Genomic DNA, 21480 nt, shown 5'->3' with positions numbered 1-21480 from the left:
AGGAATTTGGAAGAGATTTATTCCAAATATATTGTGATGTGGAATTATTTTCTTTCAATCCCTCCGTTTCTCCTCACTTCGGGATTAGATGATAAAGGTCTTATGGGAGGGATTAAATGAAGACCTGTGTTCGCAGTTTGGGACGTGTGCTCATCACTCGATTTCTCGGTGCATCAATAACAAGGCAATAACAAAGCAAATCTGTGAAACCTAAAACGTGATCGATTATGCCTTTGATCAATTTTACTAGTAGACGATCGAGATAAGCTAGGCTGTGGGTTGTTCATGTTAGATGTATTGTATAGCTAGCTGTGTATTTACAACCTTCTTGAGGGTGCTTTCTGCATATTTGTATTGAGCTTTGTGTATACCTGTTTGGCCCAGTTGGCCCATTCAATCTAAGGTCCAATATTTGCAACATGGTATCAGAGCATATGGTTTAGGGTTCCACATCCGCCGCCGCTGCCGTCGTGAAGCCCTCCCTCTCCTCTCGCGCGACTGGATCCCTCTTCTCTCTCGCGCGAGCGTCGCCACCTCTGCCCTGCGACCTCGCCTGTGGTCGCCGTCGCGCCACCAATGTCTCCGCCGCGCCTCTGCCTCTTGGGGTCGCCGCCGCGTCGCCTGGGGTCGCCGCCGCGCCGACTGGAGTCGCCGCCCCTCTCACAGGCGCCGCCTTCCTCTGCTCGCGGGCGTTGCCTGCCCCAGCTCGCGGGCGCCGGCGTGGGTGCCGTGGGCGGGCGCTGCCTCTGCTGCCACCGCCTGCTTCTCCCTCATCTTCCACCGTCTAAAGCTACTGCCTCTACTATGATGGCGCCGCCCTCGGGAAAACCGGGTGCCATTTCTCTTCCGAAGCCTCCGGTCATCTTCAACGGACTCAACTTCCGGGAGTATGCATTGCATATGCAGATACACATGTGCAGCCAGCGGTTGTGGGGCTACCTCATCGGCGATCGGCCTTGCCAGCCTTGTCCAACCTTGCCGGCTGAGCTTGCCATCCCGGCAGATGCTGATGAGAACACTAAGCGTGGTCTCCTTGATGATCTTGCTGCTGCTATGGAGGCGTATCAGACAGATCTCTCTCTATATGAGACTTGGTTAGAGGAGGAGGCCTATGCCAAGGCTATTTTGGTTGGGAGCATGGAGGTTGATATATCACTCGACATTGCGGGCCTTGCTAGCTCTGAGTTGATGTGGACCCGTCTTCGCCAGCAGTACGAGCCTCGCAACGATGCCATGTTTCTTGCCGTTGTGAATGAGGCACAATCTCTTCGTCAGCTTGATGCCACTGTGGATGAGTTCTTTCGCAAGATGTCTACGGTGTGGCGTCAAATGGACCTACAGGGCGCTGATGTTTGTCGCACTTGTACCTGTTGTCAGCGCCAAAGGGTCCAGACTGAGACCACTCGCCTCTATGAGTTCTTGTCTCATTTGAGGCCTGAGTTTGAGCCTGTTCGAGCTCAGCTGTTGGCACGACGCCCTCGACCTTCATTGTTGGAGACCTTGCCTGAGCTACGGGCTGAAGAGACTCGTTGTCGTGAGGCTGGTATAGGCTTTGCACAGCAGTCCACCTCTGTCTTGGTTGCACAGGGATTGCCTTCTCAGGTCCATGTCTCTGCCCAGCCTGTTGTGGTGCCATCACCTTTACCTGTTGCGGCTGGTGCTCCTAGTACTCCTTCAGGCATTGTCTGCGGATACTGTAGCAAGACAGGGCACACCGCCTCTGTGTGCTACAAGAAGAAGAGAGATCAGAGTCGTCGCACCTCTCAGGGCTCTCGACAGGGCTCTTCTTAGTCAAGCTCTCAGCAGATCACATCGATCGAGCAAGAGCTTGTAAGGCTCCTTCGTCGTCTTATGACTACAGCCTCTACCTCCACCCATGGATCTGCTGCTCAGGCTTCTAGTCTTCCACCACCACCTCCATCCTCTTCAGGTATATTGTCCTCGTGGTTTCTTGATTCTGGTGCTTCCTTCCATATGACACCCGATTCCACACATCTTTCTTCTATAAGTCCTCCTGATACCCATCTCACAGTTTAGACAGCTAATGGCACCTCACTTCCTGTTGTTGGTCGTGGCACACTTTCTACTTCTTCCTTTTGAATTCCTACTGTCTCTCATGTTCCTAAGTTAACCATGCAGCTTATGTCCGCTGGTCAGATCACTGATCATGGTTGTCGGATTATACTTGAGGCTGACTCTTGTTGTGTCCAGGATCGTCACACAGGGCTCCTGGTGGGGACTGGTCCTAGGCGCCATGACTCTCAGCGTCTTTGGGAGCTTGATTGGCTACATCTCCCTTCTGATGCTTCTACCAGCCAGTCAGTCGGTTCCACTGCTTCAGCGTTAGCTACTTCATCCACTACTACTTTTGCTCAGTGGCATCGTCGTTTAGGTCATCTATCCGGTGCTAGATTATCCACACTTATTGGTAATGGGGTCTTAGGTCCTGTTTCTGGAGACACCGCTCTACATTGTACGGGTTGCAAGCTTGGCAAGCAACTGCAACTCCCCTATTCTTCCAGTGACTCAGAGTCTCAGCGTCCTTTTGATCTTATACACTCTGATGTATGGGGACAAACTCCTTTTGTTTCGAAAGGTGGCCATTCCTATTATGTGATCTTTATTGATGACTATTCGAGATTTACTTGGATTTACCTCATGTCTTCTCGTAGTCAATTTCTTTCTATTTATCAGCAGTTTGCTACTATGGTTCGCACTCAGTACGATTCTTCCATACGGGTTTTTCGTGCTGACTCTGCTGGTGAGTACATTTCGGCAGCCCATCGCCTTTTTCTAGCTGAGCAGGGAACACTTCCCCAGTTTTCTTGCCCTGGTGCTCATGCTCAAAATGGCACTGCTGAGCGCAAACATCGTCACATTCTTGAGACTGCTCGTGCCCTCATGATCTCCTCGCATCTTTCGCCTCATTTCTGGGCTGAGGCTGTCTCCACGGCTGTTTTTCTTATCAATCGATAACCTTCTTCTGTTCTTCATGGTTGTACTCCCTATGAGCGCCTATTTGGTACACCTCCTAGGTACAGTCATCTTCGATGCTTTGGTTGTGTTTGTTATGTTCTTCTTTCTCCTCGTGAGCGTACCAAGCTGACTGCCCAGTCTGTTGAGTGTGTTTTCCTTGGGTATAGCACTAAGCATAAGGGTTATCGTTGCTATGATCCTGTTGCTCGTCGCATGAGGATATCTCGTGATGTCACATTTGATGAGTCTCGTCCTTACTATCCTCGCTCTTCCACTTGTGATCAGTCCTCCACTGTCAAGTCTATCTCCTTTTTGACTCTTCCGGATTGGTCCTTTCCTTCTCCACCACCAGTTCCGTCTCCATCACCTCACCTCCCTTTGGTTTCTACGCCATCTCCATCACTGTCACCACCTCCTTTGCCGATGCCATCATCACCCATACTACCATCACCACCTCCTAGTACTCTTTTAGATGCTCCACATGAGCTATCACCTTTTCCACTGCACTACTCTCGTCGTTCACGACCCCTTGTTGAGTTGTCCTCTCCCTCTATCCTTGGACCAGCTCCTGCTCCTGCTTCTCGGTATGATCTTCGTGATCGCCATGCTATTAGGCCTGCGCCTAAGTATGGCTTTACTGCTGCGGCTATTGTTGAGCCCACGACTTACCGAGAGGCTGTTGCCCACCAGGAGTGGCAACAGGCGATGGCAGAGGAGATTGCTGCCTTAGAGCGTACCAAGACTTGGGATGTTGTTCCTGCACCTACTCACGTCACTCCTATCACTTGTAAGTGGGTCTACAGGATAAAGACTCGCTCTGATGGCTCTCTTGAGCGGTATAAAGCTCGTCTTGTAGCTCGTGGTTTTCAACAAGAGCATGGTCGTGACTATGATGAGACTTTTGCTCCAGTTGCTCACATGACCACCATTTGGGCCCTGTTAGCTGTTGCCTCTATTCGTCAGTGGTCCATTTCTCAGCTCGATGTCAAGAATGCCTTTCTCAATGGTGAGCTGCATGAGGAGGTCTATATGCAGCCCCCTCCTGGGTATTCTGTCCCTAATGGCATGGTTCTTCGTTTGTGTCGTTCTCTTTATGGTCTCAAACAGGCCCCTCATGCTTGGTTTGAGCGCTTCACCTCAGTTGTCACTGATATTGGCTTCAAAGCCAGCGACCATGACCCTGCTCTCTTTGTTCACACTTCTTCTCGTGGTCGGACCCTTCTTCTTCTATATGTTGATGACATGATCATCACTGGTGATGACTCTCGGTTCATTAATCTTGTGAAGAAGCGTCTTAGTGACCAATTCTTGATGTCTGATTTGGGTCCTCTCAGGTACTTTCTTGGGATTGAGTTCTCTTCCACATCTTCTGGTTTCTACCTCTCCCAAGAGAAGTATATTCAGGATCTCCTTGCTCGTTCGGGCCTCACTGATAAGCGTGTGGTTGACACTCCTATGGAGCTTGGGATACATCTACGGCCCAATGATGGTGAGCCTCTTCAAGATCCCACCCGCTATCGCCACCATGTTGGGAGTCTTGTCTATCTTGGCGTCACTCGCCCTGACATCTCTCACTCAGTTTACATTCTGAGTCAGTTTGTTTCTGCCCCAACTCAGCTCCACTACACTCACCTTCTTCGTGTCCTACGATATCTTCGTGGCACTATCTCCCGTCGCCTTTTCTTCCCTTGCTCCAGTTCATTGCAGCTTCAGGCGTACTCTGATGCGACTTGGGCTAGTGACCACTCTAATCATCGCTCTCTCTCTCTGCTTATTGTGTCTTTCTTGGTTCCTCTCTGATTGCATGGAAGACCAAAAAGCAGACTGCAATTTCTCGTTCAAGTGCAGAAGCTGAGTTACGAGCTATGGCAGCCTTGACCGCTGAGATCACTTGGCTGCGTTGGCTCCTGGAGGATTTTGGAGTTTTTGTCTCTCCCCCAACTCCACTCTTGTCGGACAGTACTGGTGCAATCAGCATTGCTCGAGACCCAGTGAAGCATGAGCTAACCAAACACATCGGCATTGATGCCTCATACATGAGATCGCAGGTGCAAAATGAGGTTGTGGCTCTTCACTATGTTCCTTCAGAGCTTCAGTTAGCAGATTTCTTCACGAAGGCGCAAACTCGAGCTCAGCATAGTTATTTTTTGTCCAAACTCAGTATGGTTGATCCACCATGAGTTTGAGGGGGGGTGTTAGATGTATTGTATAGCTAGCTGTGTATTTACTCCCTTCTTGAGGGTGCTTTCTGCATATTTGTATTGAGCTTTGTGTATACCTGTTTGGCCCAGTTGGCCCATTCAATCTAAGGTCCAATATTTGCAACAGTTCAATCAACTAATATCTCCTGGTGATAGGAATTGAGAGTTACTACTACTAAACCTAGTCATTTAGACACCGACAGAGTAATTTCCAGAGTGGCATCTGATAATCTGAATTGACATTGTTACATTGAGATATTACCTGCTTTCTGCCAACAAATTAAACTGACAACTGATGCCTTGAGCATGACCTTCAGCCTTCAGAGTCACTCCATGAACCACTTTGAGAACACAACAATGAACGCTCAGAATTATTCATCTGACAGATGATGTTTGCTCTCTATGAACATTACTAAAAAGGAGTAGCCATGTGCCCATGTAAGTATGTTCAGGCTGTAATTAAAAAACAGCTTGAATCATGCAAATCACGAAACACAAGCAGTCTGACTAGGTACATACAGGGTTTACAAACCATGTGATTATTACGATTATCATGTGTGGTAACATTTTTAGTTTTTATAACCACGATATATTTCGTGGTAATCGTGATAATCTCACCTCCAAACGGTTTGGTAAATGCTGGTTAAGTACACGGGCAAATGGCAATTTGGAGTACGCTTGAATACCTGCACATGCATTCACTTAATCTTGCTTATGGACTGGAGTTCAGAAGCTAAGGTGCAATGACACACATTATCTAAGAATATACTATATCACTAAGAATAAACCGGTCATTTGTTACAGTATTCAATAACTGGACCTTGCTGTTGAATTCATTCAAGAAAACACTAGCTTTGCCTCTTTGTGTTGTGATGATTTTCCTTGCCAATCCGTGTCCTCCACCTGTGCAGAAGAACAAGAGAAAAGAACATAGATAGTTCTTTGTATAAAAATATGAAATGAGATGCTTTTCGGGGAACTGCGAATGCCACTTTGAAGTTTCTCTAAATTTGGTTGGAATTTGTTTGAAAATTCGTATTTGCTTTTCAAATTCGGTGTACAATTATAATAATTTACTCCATAGGTGTTGGTGACTGAGATAATTCAGCCCTCTTAATTTTTCTATTACCGCAATTTTTCGCTGTGTGGATTTTGATTTTGGCGAGCACACAAGCTTATCATTTGTTAAAATTTCTACTTTTGTCATCGAAGATGAAAGTGAAAACTAGAAGACATGGGATGACGCAAAACTTAGAAATATGGAGAGTAGTGGGTAAATTTTAGTGACATACAAGGAGCTTTCTTTGTCAAACCACGGACTCGACCTCACAATTCATAATTTTTTTAAAAAAAAAATTGAACTTTTAAATTTCGATTTTAAAAATAAACTCTTTCAAAACTTATTTCTAATATATGAATCTTTTCGCCACGCCAACCAAATTGATGTAGCAAAATAACACTGCCACGCTGATACCAGTCTAACTGGTGTTACAATGTTATTTGGTGATGCCAGTCTGACTAGTGTGATGGTATTATTTGACTGTGCCATCCTAACTAGCATGGTAAGATAAAACTATCACACCCGCTATGTGGCGTGTCAGTGTTGTTTTGCCACGCCAGCCAAAAGGTTTATATTCTATGAATAAGTTTTGGAAGAGTTTATTTTTAAAATCAATAATAAAATAAGTTCAAGAAATTAAAAAAAATCACAATTCACACATGTACGGTCGGTAAAGCAATTCACTTGTTAAAAGAGGTGAGATGTTCTGATGATACGCCACAGTATGATTCAAGTCCAAGAAACATGGCAGAATAATCAACACTGCAATTTGCCTCCACTTTATTTCAGATCGTAGTACAGAATACAGACCACATCTGTAGTAGTTCATGCAAAGTTACCGCTAGAGTACTAGCTATGACAAGCAAGTTCATGTGTATGGAGCTCTGTTGTTTTACAGGTTGCTTGAATCAAAAGTAACAAATCCTTTCTCTTTCAAGCTCTCGATGGTCTCCTTGATGCTCGTGTGCAGGGGAGTCAGTTCCAGGCCCAAGCTTTTTATCTTTTCCTTTGATACCTGGTAGATTGGCACTGATGGCTTGTCATCTGCACACCTGTAGAAAAACGATTATCACTCACTGGTCACTGCGATGAGCAGGTTAAGCACTAGTAGTAGTAGTTTATTCATAAACTGGCTGACAAGATGGACAATGAGCGCTTAACGAAGAGGAAGCTAAGCAATGAAGGGTATCTAACGTTAAATAGTCTTTTGATTTGGTAAAATATCATGGCACATGCATTAAGCATTACTTGATAGAATGAACACTTGCAACGCGCAGTGACTTACTTGTCTGGCAGAGGAATATTGGGATACATCTCACGAATGATTTGGACGAGCTCTGAGTAGTGCGCAACTCTTTCAACCATGCAATATCTTCCATTTGCTGAAGGAACTTCATATGCAAGGATATGTGCCAGGGCAACATCCTTAACGTTTATCCAGCCAAAGCTGAAATTAGGATATGTCGAGGATGATCCTGCATGGACATGATAAGAGCCCGGATCTTCAATTCTAATATTCTATTTCTTGTTAAGGGTCCAAACATGCAAACATAAAAACTATATTGTTACAGTGCACAGTCTGCTCTAGTAACCAAATCTCTGTAATTTGGACATTTGTTGTCTAATTGCAAAGCATTTTTGGGTTCATATTTTATCATAAATCACCCCAATAACCTTTCTCCAGAGGCATATTTGTTTCTACAATTTTTCCATGTTCAGGATCTTTTTTAAAAAACAAAACCTTGTTCAGGATCTTGCGCTTAAAAATCCTAACCCCACCATCCATCCAGTTCTAGTTATGAGTATCAGGAACCACATGGGTGGCAGGATTTGGAGCCTTAACCATTGATTGTCCCAATTATGTGGCAAAACACTAGTGAAAATGACTTAACACAGCCAAAATATTCGTATTATTTAGAGAACTTCCATATGTAGCTTGTGGCTTCAGGATTCATAAGTCAATTAGTTAGATGAGCAATTGACAGGAGAATTCCTTTTCAATATGAAATATATCACAGTGCTTGTGTGAGTTGCCAAACAATAAGAGTAGCTTGAAATACCATGAGCATGTCTATCTTCTATCCGAGTCCTAGATAATTGTCCTAATATGTGTTTCTCCTAAAGGGCAAATGCAAAATTGTTGTAGGCATCACAAGAAAAATCTACTGTAGATGAAGGCACGTACGCTGTAGCTCAATTCAAGGAAATGTGTTAGTTAAGGTGTTGACCCCATACCATTGATTAGCTTCAGAATTGCTTCAGCACTAGTATTCAGTGAAGGCTGCAGCAGGGGACCAATGACCATTGCTGGGTTCACCGTAACTATTTCAAATCCATTATCTTTTGAAAACTTCCAAGCAGCCTCCTCTGCTAGGGTCTTGGACAGAACATACCATTGCTGAAGCAGAATGAGCATTCAAATAAAAATATTTTAGAATACCTTAACAGAAACTTTGTATGGTGAAAGTACAGAAATTCAAAAAGGATATTTAAAAGGAACTGCTGTGAAACAACAAACAAATCCTCTCATTTTACTTAAGAGTCAGATCAATAAATGGAATTCTTTTGGAAGGTAGCAACTGTAACTAAGCTTAATATTCCCATCAAACTAATAATGGACAAGTGCAGGAGTTAACTATATTGCTTCAATATTCACCAGAAACTATGCTGTATTCATATTAACAAGGCAATGGGCTGTATTGCTATTGTGTAGCAAAAGACAATGAATGGCCATTGCAAAATGGCCTAACAGTAAACTATGTTGTATTCATATTAACTAGGCAATGGACTGTATTGCTATTTTGTAGCAAAAGACAATGAATGGCCATTGCAGAATGGCGTAACTGTAGATTTTTATAGAGCATGTAAATACACAGCGTGCAAGAGTAAATGACAGTGAGTTTGCTATACTAAGGGTGTGTTTGAGGAGAAGGGGATTGAGGAGATTGGGAAGATACGCAAAACGAGGTGAGCCATTAGCTCATGATTAATTAAGTATTAACTATTTTAAATTTCAAAAATGGATTAATATGATTTTTTAAAGCAACTTTCCTATAGAAATTTTTTGCAAAAAACGCACCGTTTAGTAGTTTGAAAAGCGTGCGCGCGGAAAACGAGATCACCCTAGAACGAACAGAGCCAAATTTCTAAATATGGAGGCATCTACCAACAATCTGGGCTGGAACTATGGGAAACAACCAAAGCATCTTCCAAACCCACAAACAGGTGCATGACAAAATAGAGCGGATCAGCAAGCGAATAGACAAAAGCAAGGGCATTTGGACACAGGTAAGGTCCTAGACACAAAGAGCAGCCAGAGTGTCTGGCATTTATTCACGTCATTAGTAACTCCACCATGTATACCATACATCCAACATACAACTGGCACAATAAAGGCATATTACCTGATGCTTTTCACAAATCTCTGGAACTGAAAACCATGTCTCATCAACAACTACATCAGGAGTTCTTGGTTTCCCATTGTAGGCAACAGCAGCCATGGATGATGTCACGATAACTCTTCTAATGGAAGCTTTCTTGCAGGAGCCTAGAACATTAAGGGTTCCTTTGACTGCAGGGTCAAGTAACTCAGCCTGTTTTTTTTAAAAAACAAGGAGTAAATCAGCGTGAAAAATGTAAATATATAGAAGAAAACAAGATAATACTGTTTACTTATGAAACTTCAGTCAACATGTGAGATCACTTGTTAAAAAAATAGTTAGCCAAATGAATGTAAATCATGTTCTAACATTCAAATATTCAATGTTGTTAAAACTAGGGAATATCTGGATTATATTTTTCATAAATTAAAGGAATTAGATACAGGGTGAAAGATTATAAAATGGAACATAAGTGATATATGCATGAGTCCTACACAAATACTCCCAAGAGAAACCTTGGAATTAAAAAAAGGCAATCCAAATGCACGATCAATAAAGGATACCAACAACAGTGCACAGTACAGTACAGTACAGTACAGTACAGTACTGCACCAAATGCATAATTAATAAAAGGATACCAAGGGCAATGCACAGTGAAGTATATTACTGCACCTATAACAACGGATAGTTGTTGCCTATTAACACTGCATATATTTAAGCTCAGTATACATGAATAATCATTATCCTGAGAACTCCTTTAGAAAATTGCCTATAAGCACTAAAATTCTGCATAAAGCTGCTTCCATACTGCAATACATCTTGAAGGAAAAAAATAAGTGACATCAGGATCGTTTTTATATGTCCAGATCAATCTATTACAGTAACATACAGCAATTATGATTTTGCATCAAACAGCTATAGTGCTCACCTTAGGATCTTTAACATTGTGGTAAAAGGGAGAAGCCGTATGGAAAACACAATCACAACCATTGACCGCAGCATCGAAAGAGCCCTCTTCCAGCAGATTTGCTTCGAACAAATGGAGTCTTTCGTTGGCTCCATCCAGGGCACGCAGGTGTAGTGTTTTCTTTGGGTCAGCTGAAATAAAACAGTACATAAGCATCGCATATTTTATCAACCGGGAACCACAAGTTAAGTTCAAACAAATCTCTCTATTTCTGTAAAGAACAAATTAAATACCCTCTTGGTTTCAGACTAACAGGGGCAAAACCCCAACAACTCCCAAAATCTCAATCGATCATGTTCAACAATAGAAAATTCAAAATAGATTAGTGTACCTAACAGATGCACAGAATTGGTTGCGATGTACCAACGCTAAAAACCAAACTGATTTAACTCAACCAAACAAAAAGATCATCACGACGATAGTTACGGGGAAGGGGATGGGAACAATCCATCCATCCAGTCCAAGAAACGGCGAGAGAGGGGGGAGGGACGAGATGGACGGGAAGAGGTGGGGGGGTGGCTCACAGGTGTCCCGGATGGTGGCGCGGACCGTGTAGCCGCGGGCGAGGAGCAGCCTGACGAGCCACGACGCGATGTACCCCGACGCGCCGGTGACGCACACCAGCTTCCCGGTCCCGGGCGCCGCCTCAGACTCGGAGCTCATCTTCCTCCCTTCCTTTTCGTGTGAAGCGAAGGACGGGGGTGGGGTGCCGGACTCGACGATCTCGTCTCGCACCGCCGCCGCCGCCGCCGCCGCCGCCTCCTCGCCTTGGCTCCGGAGAGAGCGCGAGAGAGATGGCGTGGAGTGGGTGAAGAGGAGTAGTAATAATGGTGTGTGGTGGTGGGAGCGTTTATGTAGTGGTGATAATAACTACAGAAAAACGCGTCAGAGCAAACGTCACCAGGAGGCGGATGCGCTCATCCGCGGCGTGAGCCACCTGACGGGCCTGTTTGGTTATCTGCTGATGAGGAAATATAGAGTAATGATAAAACTTACTTCATAGCTCTGGGCTAATTCACGAGACGAATCTATTGAGCCTAATTGATTCATGATTAGTCTATGTGATGCTACAGTAAACATGTGCTAAATATGGATTAATTAGGCTTAAAAAATTTATCTCGTGAATTAGCTCTCATTTATGTAATTGGTTTTGTAAGTAGTCTATGTTTAATTCTCCAAATTAGTGTCCAAACATCCGATATAACAGGGACTAAAGTTTAGCCCGTGAATCCAAACACCACCTTAATGGTTGCGTCATCGCCGGCTACCGCTGCCTACTGTCACATCTCACACGGAAGAAATGTGTTCAATTAATAACTCGTGAAACTGATGACTACCAGGGGCTGTTCAGATTATCCAAAATAAACCTTATCAAATTTTGACAATATCAAAATTTTAGCAAGTTGTCAATATTACCAAAATTTGAATAGGATTTCCTATGTATTTACCAAAGTTTGGCAACAAACTAAATGCGGTCACTTTTTGCAACATTGTAAAAAAAATAATATGGTTGAAAATAACATCAATTTGAATAGTCCCCTAATAATTTCAGCATTCCAAATATTTTAGATTCTATATTTTTAAAAATCAGTAATTATATAATCTGGAGTAGGAAAAAAAAGGATTTGCTATTCGTTTGTTGCTGTTTTATTTGGGTTTATCAGCCGAATTTGTGTCCATTGGATTTTTATCAACATGCGTGCGCCACCGCGCCTGCTGGGGAGACAACGGTGGCCTTTATCGATTCGCGCGCCCTAAAGCCCGGCCCAGATTAAACGAGAGAGGCATCAATTTTTTTAAGCCATTTGTCCTATAGACAGTAAAAAAAAATAGAGCCATTGTAATCCTGAAGGGGCATATAAACTACGCAGTGCAAATTGCGTGAAACTTACATTATCGTTTTGTTTCTTTTCAAACCATTATTCATGATCACCGTGAAACTTATTCCAACACAAGTGGCAAGTGGTTTAATAACCTGTCTTCCAAAATTATGCTTCTTTTCTAGGGCTGAAGCAGGTGATTCATGGATATAGTCCACAAGGCATACGACTACCGGAGCCTTAGGCCGAGTCTGAGAAGAAGGGGACAGAGAACATAAAACGAGGTGAGTTATTAGTGCATGATTAATTAAGTATTAATTGTTTTAAATTTTAAAAGTGGATTAATATGATTTTTTAAAGCAACTTTTCTATAGAAAATTTTTTGCAAAAAAAACACATCGTTTAGTAATTCGGGAAGCATGTGTGTAAAACGAAACAAACTTTCTCCTTAATGTGCTGCTGCCGAACGCAGCCTTAAGAGCAAGTACAATAATAGGGTGTCGCATAGGGTGTTTGGACACTAATAAAAAAACTAATTACAGAATCCGTCGGTAAACCATGAGACGAATTTATTAAGCCTAATTAATCCATCATTAGCAAATGTTTACTGTAGCACCACATTGTCAAATCATGTAGCAATTAGGTTTAAAAGATTCGTCTCGCAAATTAATCACAATCTGTGCAATTAGTTATTTTTTAAGTCTATATTTAATACTTCATGCAAGTGTTGAAACGTTCGATGTGACATGATGTAAAATTTTGGGATGGAATCTAAACACCTTCTAAGTCAACTACAAGCTTATGTGGAGAAGATAAAAGAGGAGAGATAAGAGAAGCGGGCTACATATTCAGCTACAGCACGGACTCCAAAACGCTATGTATATATGACATGTAGTATATATTTATAGTTAATTATTATATGAATTGACTATTAGATTGATTATGGATGATTTAGAGCTAGTAGTAATTGGTTCTACTGTTAAACTTGCTCTAATGATGTTCTGGTGTCTTTGTAATTCCATAACTACTATGCATTACCCACCATTCTATTTATGTGCCCTGGCTTGCATGGGATGATTTTCATAACATCTTTTTCCTTCATCTTGAACGTTATGCCGTGAAATCCATTGCAAATATTTGAATGTGGATACTGAAACAGTGAGTAATTCGTGAGAGAAATTCATGCTGGTTTCTCAATTTCTGATGAATTACTGCTGTAGTTTTTTCTGTTGAGGCTAAGCACAAAACTTCCTCTACTGGGAAACATGATTGTACAGAGATTGTGGTAGGGGTGATTTGATATTTCCCTCTAGCTACCGCCCAACACCATATATATCGTTCGCGTTACTAAATCCGTCACAAATGGACCAAAAACAAAAGAGGATAAGCTTTGAAGCAACAAGTACTTCCTCCGTTTCACAGTGTATATCATTTTAGCATTTTTCACATTCATATAGATGTTAATGAATCTAGATGAATATATATGTCTAGATTCATTAACATCAATATGAATGTGAGAAATACTAGAATGACTTACATTGTGAAACGGAGGGAGTACAAATATTAGGGGCTGATTTGGTTTGAAGCCAAAACCTGCCATACCAAAATATTGACATTTTAAACAGTAATTTTAGCGATGTTTGGTTTGCTAAAAAAAAAAAAAACAGTTCATGTTGCATGATCAAGCTGGGTATTTTCTCTTGTGAATCCCCTCGTCGACCATTGTGATGACTAATGAGATCGTTGTTGAGGAGAGTTGTCCGGTCCAGTACTGTTGGCGGCGGTGTCCAGCAATGGCTGCATCTTGGCGCGCAGGACGCAGCGGAGGCCACGCAGCTGCGCGCGCTCCGCCATGGTCAGGTGGTCCCCGTCGCGCAGCGCCGCGGCGAGCCCGGCGTCCACCTCCCTCCACGCGGCGGCCAGGACGCGGCCGCGGTGCGGGTCGCGGGCCGTCCGGTCGCCGCCGAGGCCGAGCGCGGCGGCGACCACCTGCTCGTCGAGGAGAGCCTGCAGCTGCAGGCCACCGCCACGTCCCGCCGTCGCGCCGCGGCCGCGGTCGCAGTGCCTCTCCTCGCCGCGCAGCCACGCGTCCCGCTCCTCCGCGGCGTGGCCGGCGATGGAGCAGAGCGCGGCGGCGAGCTCGTACGCCCGGCGGTCCGACGGGTCTCTCGCCACGGCCGCCCTGTACCGCTGCATGGCCTCGTCGAAGCGCCCGTCTCGGATCGCGAGGAACGCCAGGAGGAGGTTGACGTCGACCACCGCCGCGGAGGCGTCGGCCTCCGCCTCGGCGTCCGCGACGGCGCGCACCTCGCGGAGGCGCTCGCCGCAGAGTGGCCGCGCTCCGAGCACCGGCGCTAGCATCGCCTGGGAGCACAGCACGAGCGCCTTGTTCAGCTGGGACTCGGTGGCGTTGATGGGGGGAGGCGGTGGCCGTGTCCACGTCCAGGATTTGAACTCCGGGTAGGCGGCGGCGGCGAAGCGCTTGGACACGAAGCGGCGGAGCAATCTTCCGAGCACCGCGAGCTCGAGCCTCTCCAGCGTGGACCACTCGCCTTCCTCCAGCTTCATGGAGAGCGTGTCCTCGGCGATCGCGGCCGCGACGTCCACGACCATCCCGTCGACGCCCTCTTCGACGCGCTGCGGCGAGGATCCGGGCATGGCGTACACGACGATGGTCACGAACCGATCACTGGTTTTGAAGCGGCGGGCGCTCTCCGGGACGCTCTTGAGCCACTCGAACGCGGTCCCGGACCGGCCGTGGAGGCAGCACAGCGCGGCGGCGGCGAGCCGCGGGCGGATGTCGCCGGGATTGTCCCTGGCCAGCTGGACGGCGGCCGCGAGCGCCTCGTCGAGACGGCCTTCCCGAGCGTGCAGGGTGGCCAGCTCGAGCCTGAGATGGACGGCGGCTTTCGAGTCGCCCTTGGACTCCGCGGCCGCGAGCTTCTTGGGGATCCTGTCGGAGACCATCAAGCGGATCGCCCCGCCGGTGATGGTCGGCACGCGGAGCGCGCTGGCGGCGAGCGCGTGCGCCGCGTCGAGGAAGAAGGAGGCGTCCGCGCTGCCGCCGCTGGTGGTGGTGGTGGTGAGGGCCGCGTTGAGATCCCGCAGTCCGGGGTGCGCGCGGACTAACCCCAGGTGGCCGCAGCGGGTGGCGTCGTCGGCGCCGCGGTGGGGCGACGGACGGGAGAGGCGGACGGAAACCCCGCACTGCTCCGCCTTGGAGAGAGCCAAGGTCGCGGCGGCCCCAGCCATGGCGGTGGTCAGCGCGGCGCGGCGGAGGAATCTGGAGACGGACATTGCATTTGTGCTTCGCGTACTCGTCTCCTCTCTCCGATGGGGGCGGCGGCGGAAGAGGAGGACGAGGAGGGGAAGATACGGTGCCGGGCTCGTTTGTTGCTTGGAGATGCGTGCAATCCGATTGTGATTTGGGAGAATTCGTCTGTTGGGCAGCACAAAATATCGTAGCCGTTCACAGGTGGAACAAGTTCATCTGAGGTACGTTAATTTTACACCAAATCCGATTTATATCCTTAAACCCAAAAACTAGATACAACCAGTCCCTAAATTATTAAAACCGATGCAAACGATGCGGTTTGACTGATGTGGCGTCTACGTGGTTGGTTTGACTAAATCTTAATCACACATGTGACGTTTACGTGGCAATTCGATCCCAGAAAAAAATAAAAACTACAGGTCTACATGTCCGCTATACACACAACATAATTAAAAATAGTGGAGCTCATATATACCCCACGTGTCATCCTCACTCTTCCTTTCTTCCCTCTCCCCTCTCTCTTTTCTTCTTCATCCTCACTCCTCCTTTCTTCCCTCTCCCATTTCTTCATCGTCTTTTCCCAGGTAGCGGACAGGTAGGTGGTCACGAGGAGAACGGTGGAGCAAGCGGAGCGAACCGACGGCGGGCAGTGACCTTGGCGACGTGGCGCCCTCCCTCTCCGACGGGTCGTCATTGTCCGCGACCTCCATGGTGGTGACCGTGGCTGCTCATGCGCCTGGCCCAGAAGCCACAGGAGGAGTCGGAGCGCCCGGCCGAGGGCTCCGATGACGAGGAAGACGACTCTGGCGCCATCGCCACCGTGCTCGAGACGGAGATGGAGTTCGACGGAGGAGGTAGCGGTATTGAGGGTGGTGATGCGTCCGCCGCAGCATGACCGCCTCTTGCGCTTCCCGTTGTCGGCTAGCAGGGGCCACACTGACCCGAGCATGAAATGTGGCGGCGCCACCGCCGCGAGCTCGATGGGCTCCTCCTTCGCTGCCGCCATCGGTGACAGTGGCGGAAACGGCTTCTTCTTTGGAGGCAACAGCGGTGGCGGGACCGCGTGAGCGGGGGTGTTCTCCTTCAGCAGTGGCGGCGGTGGTAGCGGCTTCTTCTTCAGCAGCAGGCAACGGCGGCGGAAACAGCATCGCCTTCTTCCTGGAGGCAGCGGGGCTGGAACAGTAGCGGCTTCTCCTCAGTCGATGGCGGTGGAGGCAGGACAGGAGCGACGTAGCGGTGGGAGGGGAGATTGAGGGTGGCACCGGGGCCGTGGAGGCGAACGCAGGCGTCATTATATTAGAGGCGGCGGCGGTGGCCTCGGCCCACGGCGGTGTCGAGCCATGCGCGTCACTCGTTCTCCTTGGGGTCGCGGACTCCGCCGCCCACCTCCCCCACGGCCGTTGCCGCACACCGGTGAACCGCCTCGCCACCTCTTGGAACCGTAGTTGCGTCCGCTTCACCAACACCCGCCTCGCCGCCGCCACCTCCCCCTTCCTCCTCATTGATAGCCACACCACCGCCATGCGCACCATCCGCCTCGCCGTCCATCCGAGCAATCCAACCTCGGTAGCTCAAGTAGTCAGAGGGGGTGGATAAGGTGGCGTGGGCGTCGCCGATGGTGGTTCCGGCTCAGGCGGAGGTCCGGCCTCAGCCCCTCTATGTCGCCCGTCGCCACTCTGCCCTTTTCCTTACAGTGCAGGGGAGAGAGAGAGAGAGGAGAGAGGGAAGGAGGGAGGAGTGAGGATGACATGCGGGGCCCATGTGGGCCCACCATTTTTAAAATTGTTTTGTGTGTAGCTAACATGTGAGCCCAGAGTTTATCAGGATTATGGATACCACATACCTAATAGTAGTTAAGTAAACTCGGCAGGGCCCACCACATACCATGTCTTATATGAAAACAAACCTCGTATATAGAAGGAGTTCCGAATAAAGAAGGACAAATAGAGTTCTATATGGAAACGACAAGGACTATTTAGATTGTATCCATATTTATCTCCCTAGTCTTACTTAGACAAGGGGGCACCTATGGGTATAAATACAAGCCCCCTAGGAGGAGAGGGGACACGCCACAAATACACAAGCCAACACACGCCATAAGATCTCGACACCAGAGATTAGCCTAGCCATACCCCCATCCGGTGCCTACGGAAAGCCGGCAAGAGGGATCTAGCGCAATGAGTTCATGCTCGAGGAGGAAGACTACCATGTTGTCGACTACGAGTTGGTTATCTAGCCGCTAAGTCGACGACAGTTAGATAGGTTATCCCAAATATTGTATTTGTGTGATTCAGATGAATAAAGGAGCAACACCGGCTTCAGCCAATAGGATGTAGGGCTATTACCTGTCAGTTAAGGGGCTCGAACCTGTATAAAAATCCCTGTCTCCATCTCTTTTACCTCAATCTCGCATATACCCTGGTACCAACGATCCCCATAACATCCAAGTACCGTAGTCACGATCTCAAACGTCGACACAGTTATTATTATTTTTTCCGAGATCGAATTGCTACGTAAGCACCACGTCAATGCCACGTGGAATGAAGACCTAGTCAAACCAACCACGTAGGCACCCCCGTCAGCCAAAACCGCCTTCCAAACCGCCGAGGGATCTCGTTTGCATCTGTTTTGATAGTTCAGGGACCGGTTGTAGGCTTTTGCGTTCAAGGATGAAAATCGGATCCGATATAAAGTTAAGGGGTCTCAAATGAACTTGTTCCTTCACAGGTCACAGCCCAATAGCCCATCGATCTGCTACCTGGAAACAAAGGACCAGCCCCAATTTAGTACTATCCACCATTCTATGTGTCCTGGCTTGATTGGATGATTTTTCATCTTGTTCTTTTTACCTTTTCTTTTTCTCTTCCATGTTACCCATGTCTAGTGGACATCCAATGCAACTTCTGGTACATCATTATAACCGATACATAAGAATATTTGATTGTTTGTTTATCTCTATCTCTACTATTATAAAAATTTAAGATGTTTTTGCTAGGATTTCTTACGTCGTCCCCGTATTGCATGAGTTTGTCTGTTCGATTCCCTCCCATATCGTGTCTTTGGTACGCATTTCTCCCTCATGCTCCGAAACAATTTTTCATCCGTCCGTTGTTGGTCACGTTCAGGCACGATGTGGGGATTGTCATAAGTTTTTGAAACCCCGGGATTGTCATAAGTCAGGACTTCTATCTCCGATTGGGTCTTATAGAAGCGTATAAATCAAATTAAACAAAATTCTTTCTACGTATTTTCTTCCGTTCAATAGCATTCGATCCTCATCGTCTAGATAGGGGAAAAATGGAAAAGAAAACAAAAAGAAGAGAAAACGGGATGGAATGAAAAGCTCAAACAGAGCAAGGCATGGAAGGATGCGTCGAGCGGCGTCCTCGGTGAGCACTAGATCCTTACAACTACAAAAATCCTCCTCTCCTCCTATGGCTCGCCCATGCGTGCCTGCCTCCGAGGGAATCTCCGAGCATGCTCACAGCATCAGCTAGCCACGTGTGGAAGCTTCAGTGTTGTCTATTCGCCGAACCGTTGTCACTGCTCTCGCTTAGGCTGTGTTTAATTCCACACCAAAATTAGAAGTTTGAAGAAATTGAAACGATGTGACGGAAAAGTTGAAAGTTTAAGTAGGTAGGAAAGTTCGATGTGACGGAAAAATTGAAAGTTTGAAGAAAAAAAAATTAAAATCTAAACAGGACCTTAGGCCGGAGAAGTAGGGTTAAGAATTCCGGATCGAATTTCTGACATTTCGGGTTTTCTCAAAATTGGTCAAAACAGTAAAAAATCCCCAAATGGCAATTCCCAATCCCCTTTTCCTCTCCACTTCTCTCTCAAATCTCAATCCCTCCCTCACTCAATTTAGCCATACCTCAAGAATATGATGTCGTAGGGGAAGATGATGCTCCGACGACGTCCACTGCAGGCTCTCCAGGAACCTGAACGGCAGATCAACAACGATTGTTGCCTCTGCGACTCGAGCAAACTGTTGTTGCGCCCTCGATCGTATGGCTCATTGCTCGCGTGAAGGCCGCGACGGCGCTACGAGCCTGCAGCTCGTTCCATGACCGCCAACGGCACTCCATGCTCTACGGTGGTGGCTCATTTGGCTTGGCTCGACAACGGCGCGACGTATACCAATTGAACAACAGCTCTGCATTGAATACGGCGACTTCACTTAGCAACAAAAAGGAGTGTAAAATCGAGTAGAGATTGCAAAGTTGATGGGCTGTGGGACTCATCGTTGGAATGAGTAAATGATGGCTCGAGCTCCTGGGAAATGAGATTAAATTCATTCAGCCTGCTGTTTAAATTCAAATTTTGTTTGAATATTTTGTTCAAAATTGTTAAAATAATTCCGGAATTTGTGAAATATTTCCGTACCCCTTGAAAATTTCCCCTTTTTAAATACTAAACCATGCTAGAAGAAAAGGGGAAGGAATTTAGAGGAGAGATTTTGTTTTGTCCGTGTCATCAGATATCCTGACTCCAAGAGACTTGGCCCGTCACGGATTGAGATCCTCTAACTTGTGTCACTGATATGTGGGCCCTCTATCCAGTGAGCCCACATGTCAGTGAGTCAAAGTCAGAAAGAAATAAGTCAGAGGATCCTTTTCCTAACCCACCATATGGGGCTTTCATGCGTGAGAAATATAACTGCACGTGCACCCGCCGGCTCACATATACCAAAAAATTTTCAATTACGGGTCTATAAATGTTTTATGTAGTCGATTAAATTGTTTTTCATTTGTAGAATTAGTTTTAGCTCCATGGCTGAGTCCGGCACTTCATGTTACCAACTCACTTCTTTCGTTTTTCGCGCGCACGCTTTTCAAACTGTGTTGCAAACCTTTTCTATATGAAAGTTGCTTTGAAAAAATCATATTGATCCAATTTTTTTAAAAAGCTAATACTTAATTAATCACGTGCTTTTTTTTTACTGTTGATATCAGCTTTTTTTTTCATAGCTGGAAGAAAGATGTAAAGAGAGAGAGAGAGAGAGACAGAAGCGGTCTAATTAGTCGATGGCTCCACACGGGCGCCTTGGCAGCACGACGCGTGTGCGAGAGATGCACATGATTGGTGAAAGGATTAGGTGAGAGAAAATTAAAGCTGGCCCACTCGAAAAGAGCTTCTGCGATTTGTTAAAAATTAGGAGAGATAACGGAGATTTGGCCCACATAAAAATAAAAAATAATGACTCACTTAATTTTTATATAATTTTAATGACATACATCACCATCAATTAGGGCATCACCAATGTTTACTACCTACTTTGAGAATAAGGGTGGGCCCTGCGTCAGTGGGTATTAGTTGTTGTTGTAGCCACAATGGTGAAATAACAAAAGTGGGTAGTAAGCTGGGCCCCACAACCATTAGCTATGAGAGAGGAATGAGAGAAATCATTTGTTTATTGCTTATGGCTAAGTAGTAAGCATATTACCTAGTATTTGGTACTTACTACTTCCACAATGTATACAACCTGATAGTAGTAGTATTTTATTCCTTACTACCCACTTTATATGCACATTGTGGATGCCCTTAGATGGCTGCTTACTGTTCTATTAGACTTGCCCTAATAGACCGTTCTGTTTTGCGTGTAGAAGAGATTAATTCCCATCCTGTACCTGTACCGCTGAACGCAGCCACATCTAAGCTTTCTAAAAATTGCTAAAAAATTGAGAAAAAACTTTTCCTTCTTCATATTAAATTATTTTTAGTTAATGGAATCAATGAAAAGTTTAATCATATATTTTTAGCTTTTTGACCAAAGGTGATTGTAATTTCATTTCATCATCA

At 46.1% G+C, this 21480-nt stretch overlaps 2 protein-coding genes across 2 annotated transcripts; both read right to left on the bottom strand.

The window, feature by feature from the left end:
* Positions 1 to 6990: 6990 nt before the first annotated feature.
* LOC4323945 (phenylacetaldehyde reductase) lies at positions 6991 to 11410 on the bottom strand. The gene is made up of 6 exons (XM_015766132.3): positions 11109 to 11410; positions 10546 to 10715; positions 9642 to 9830; positions 8473 to 8635; positions 7523 to 7712; positions 6991 to 7289 (listed from the first exon to the last, which is right to left on the bottom strand). The coding sequence occupies exons 1-6, from the start codon at positions 11245 to 11247 to the stop codon at positions 7130 to 7132; spliced, it is 1011 nt and encodes a 336-aa protein (XP_015621618.1). The 5' UTR covers positions 11248 to 11410; the 3' UTR covers positions 6991 to 7129.
* Positions 11411 to 13978: 2568 nt separating this feature from the next.
* LOC107276739 (uncharacterized) lies at positions 13979 to 17231 on the bottom strand. The gene has a single exon (XM_026026175.2). It carries the CDS (start codon positions 15699 to 15701, stop codon positions 14136 to 14138), a length of 1566 nt encoding a protein of 521 aa, XP_025881960.1. The 5' UTR covers positions 15702 to 17231; the 3' UTR covers positions 13979 to 14135.
* Positions 17232 to 21480: the final 4249 nt, after the last annotated feature.

This window comes from Oryza sativa, chromosome 1, assembly GCF_034140825.1.
Source record: "Oryza sativa Japonica Group chromosome 1, ASM3414082v1".
NCBI classification, from domain to species: Eukaryota; Viridiplantae; Streptophyta; class Magnoliopsida; order Poales; family Poaceae; genus Oryza; species Oryza sativa.
This window is presented reverse-complemented; position numbering and strand designations above follow the sequence as displayed.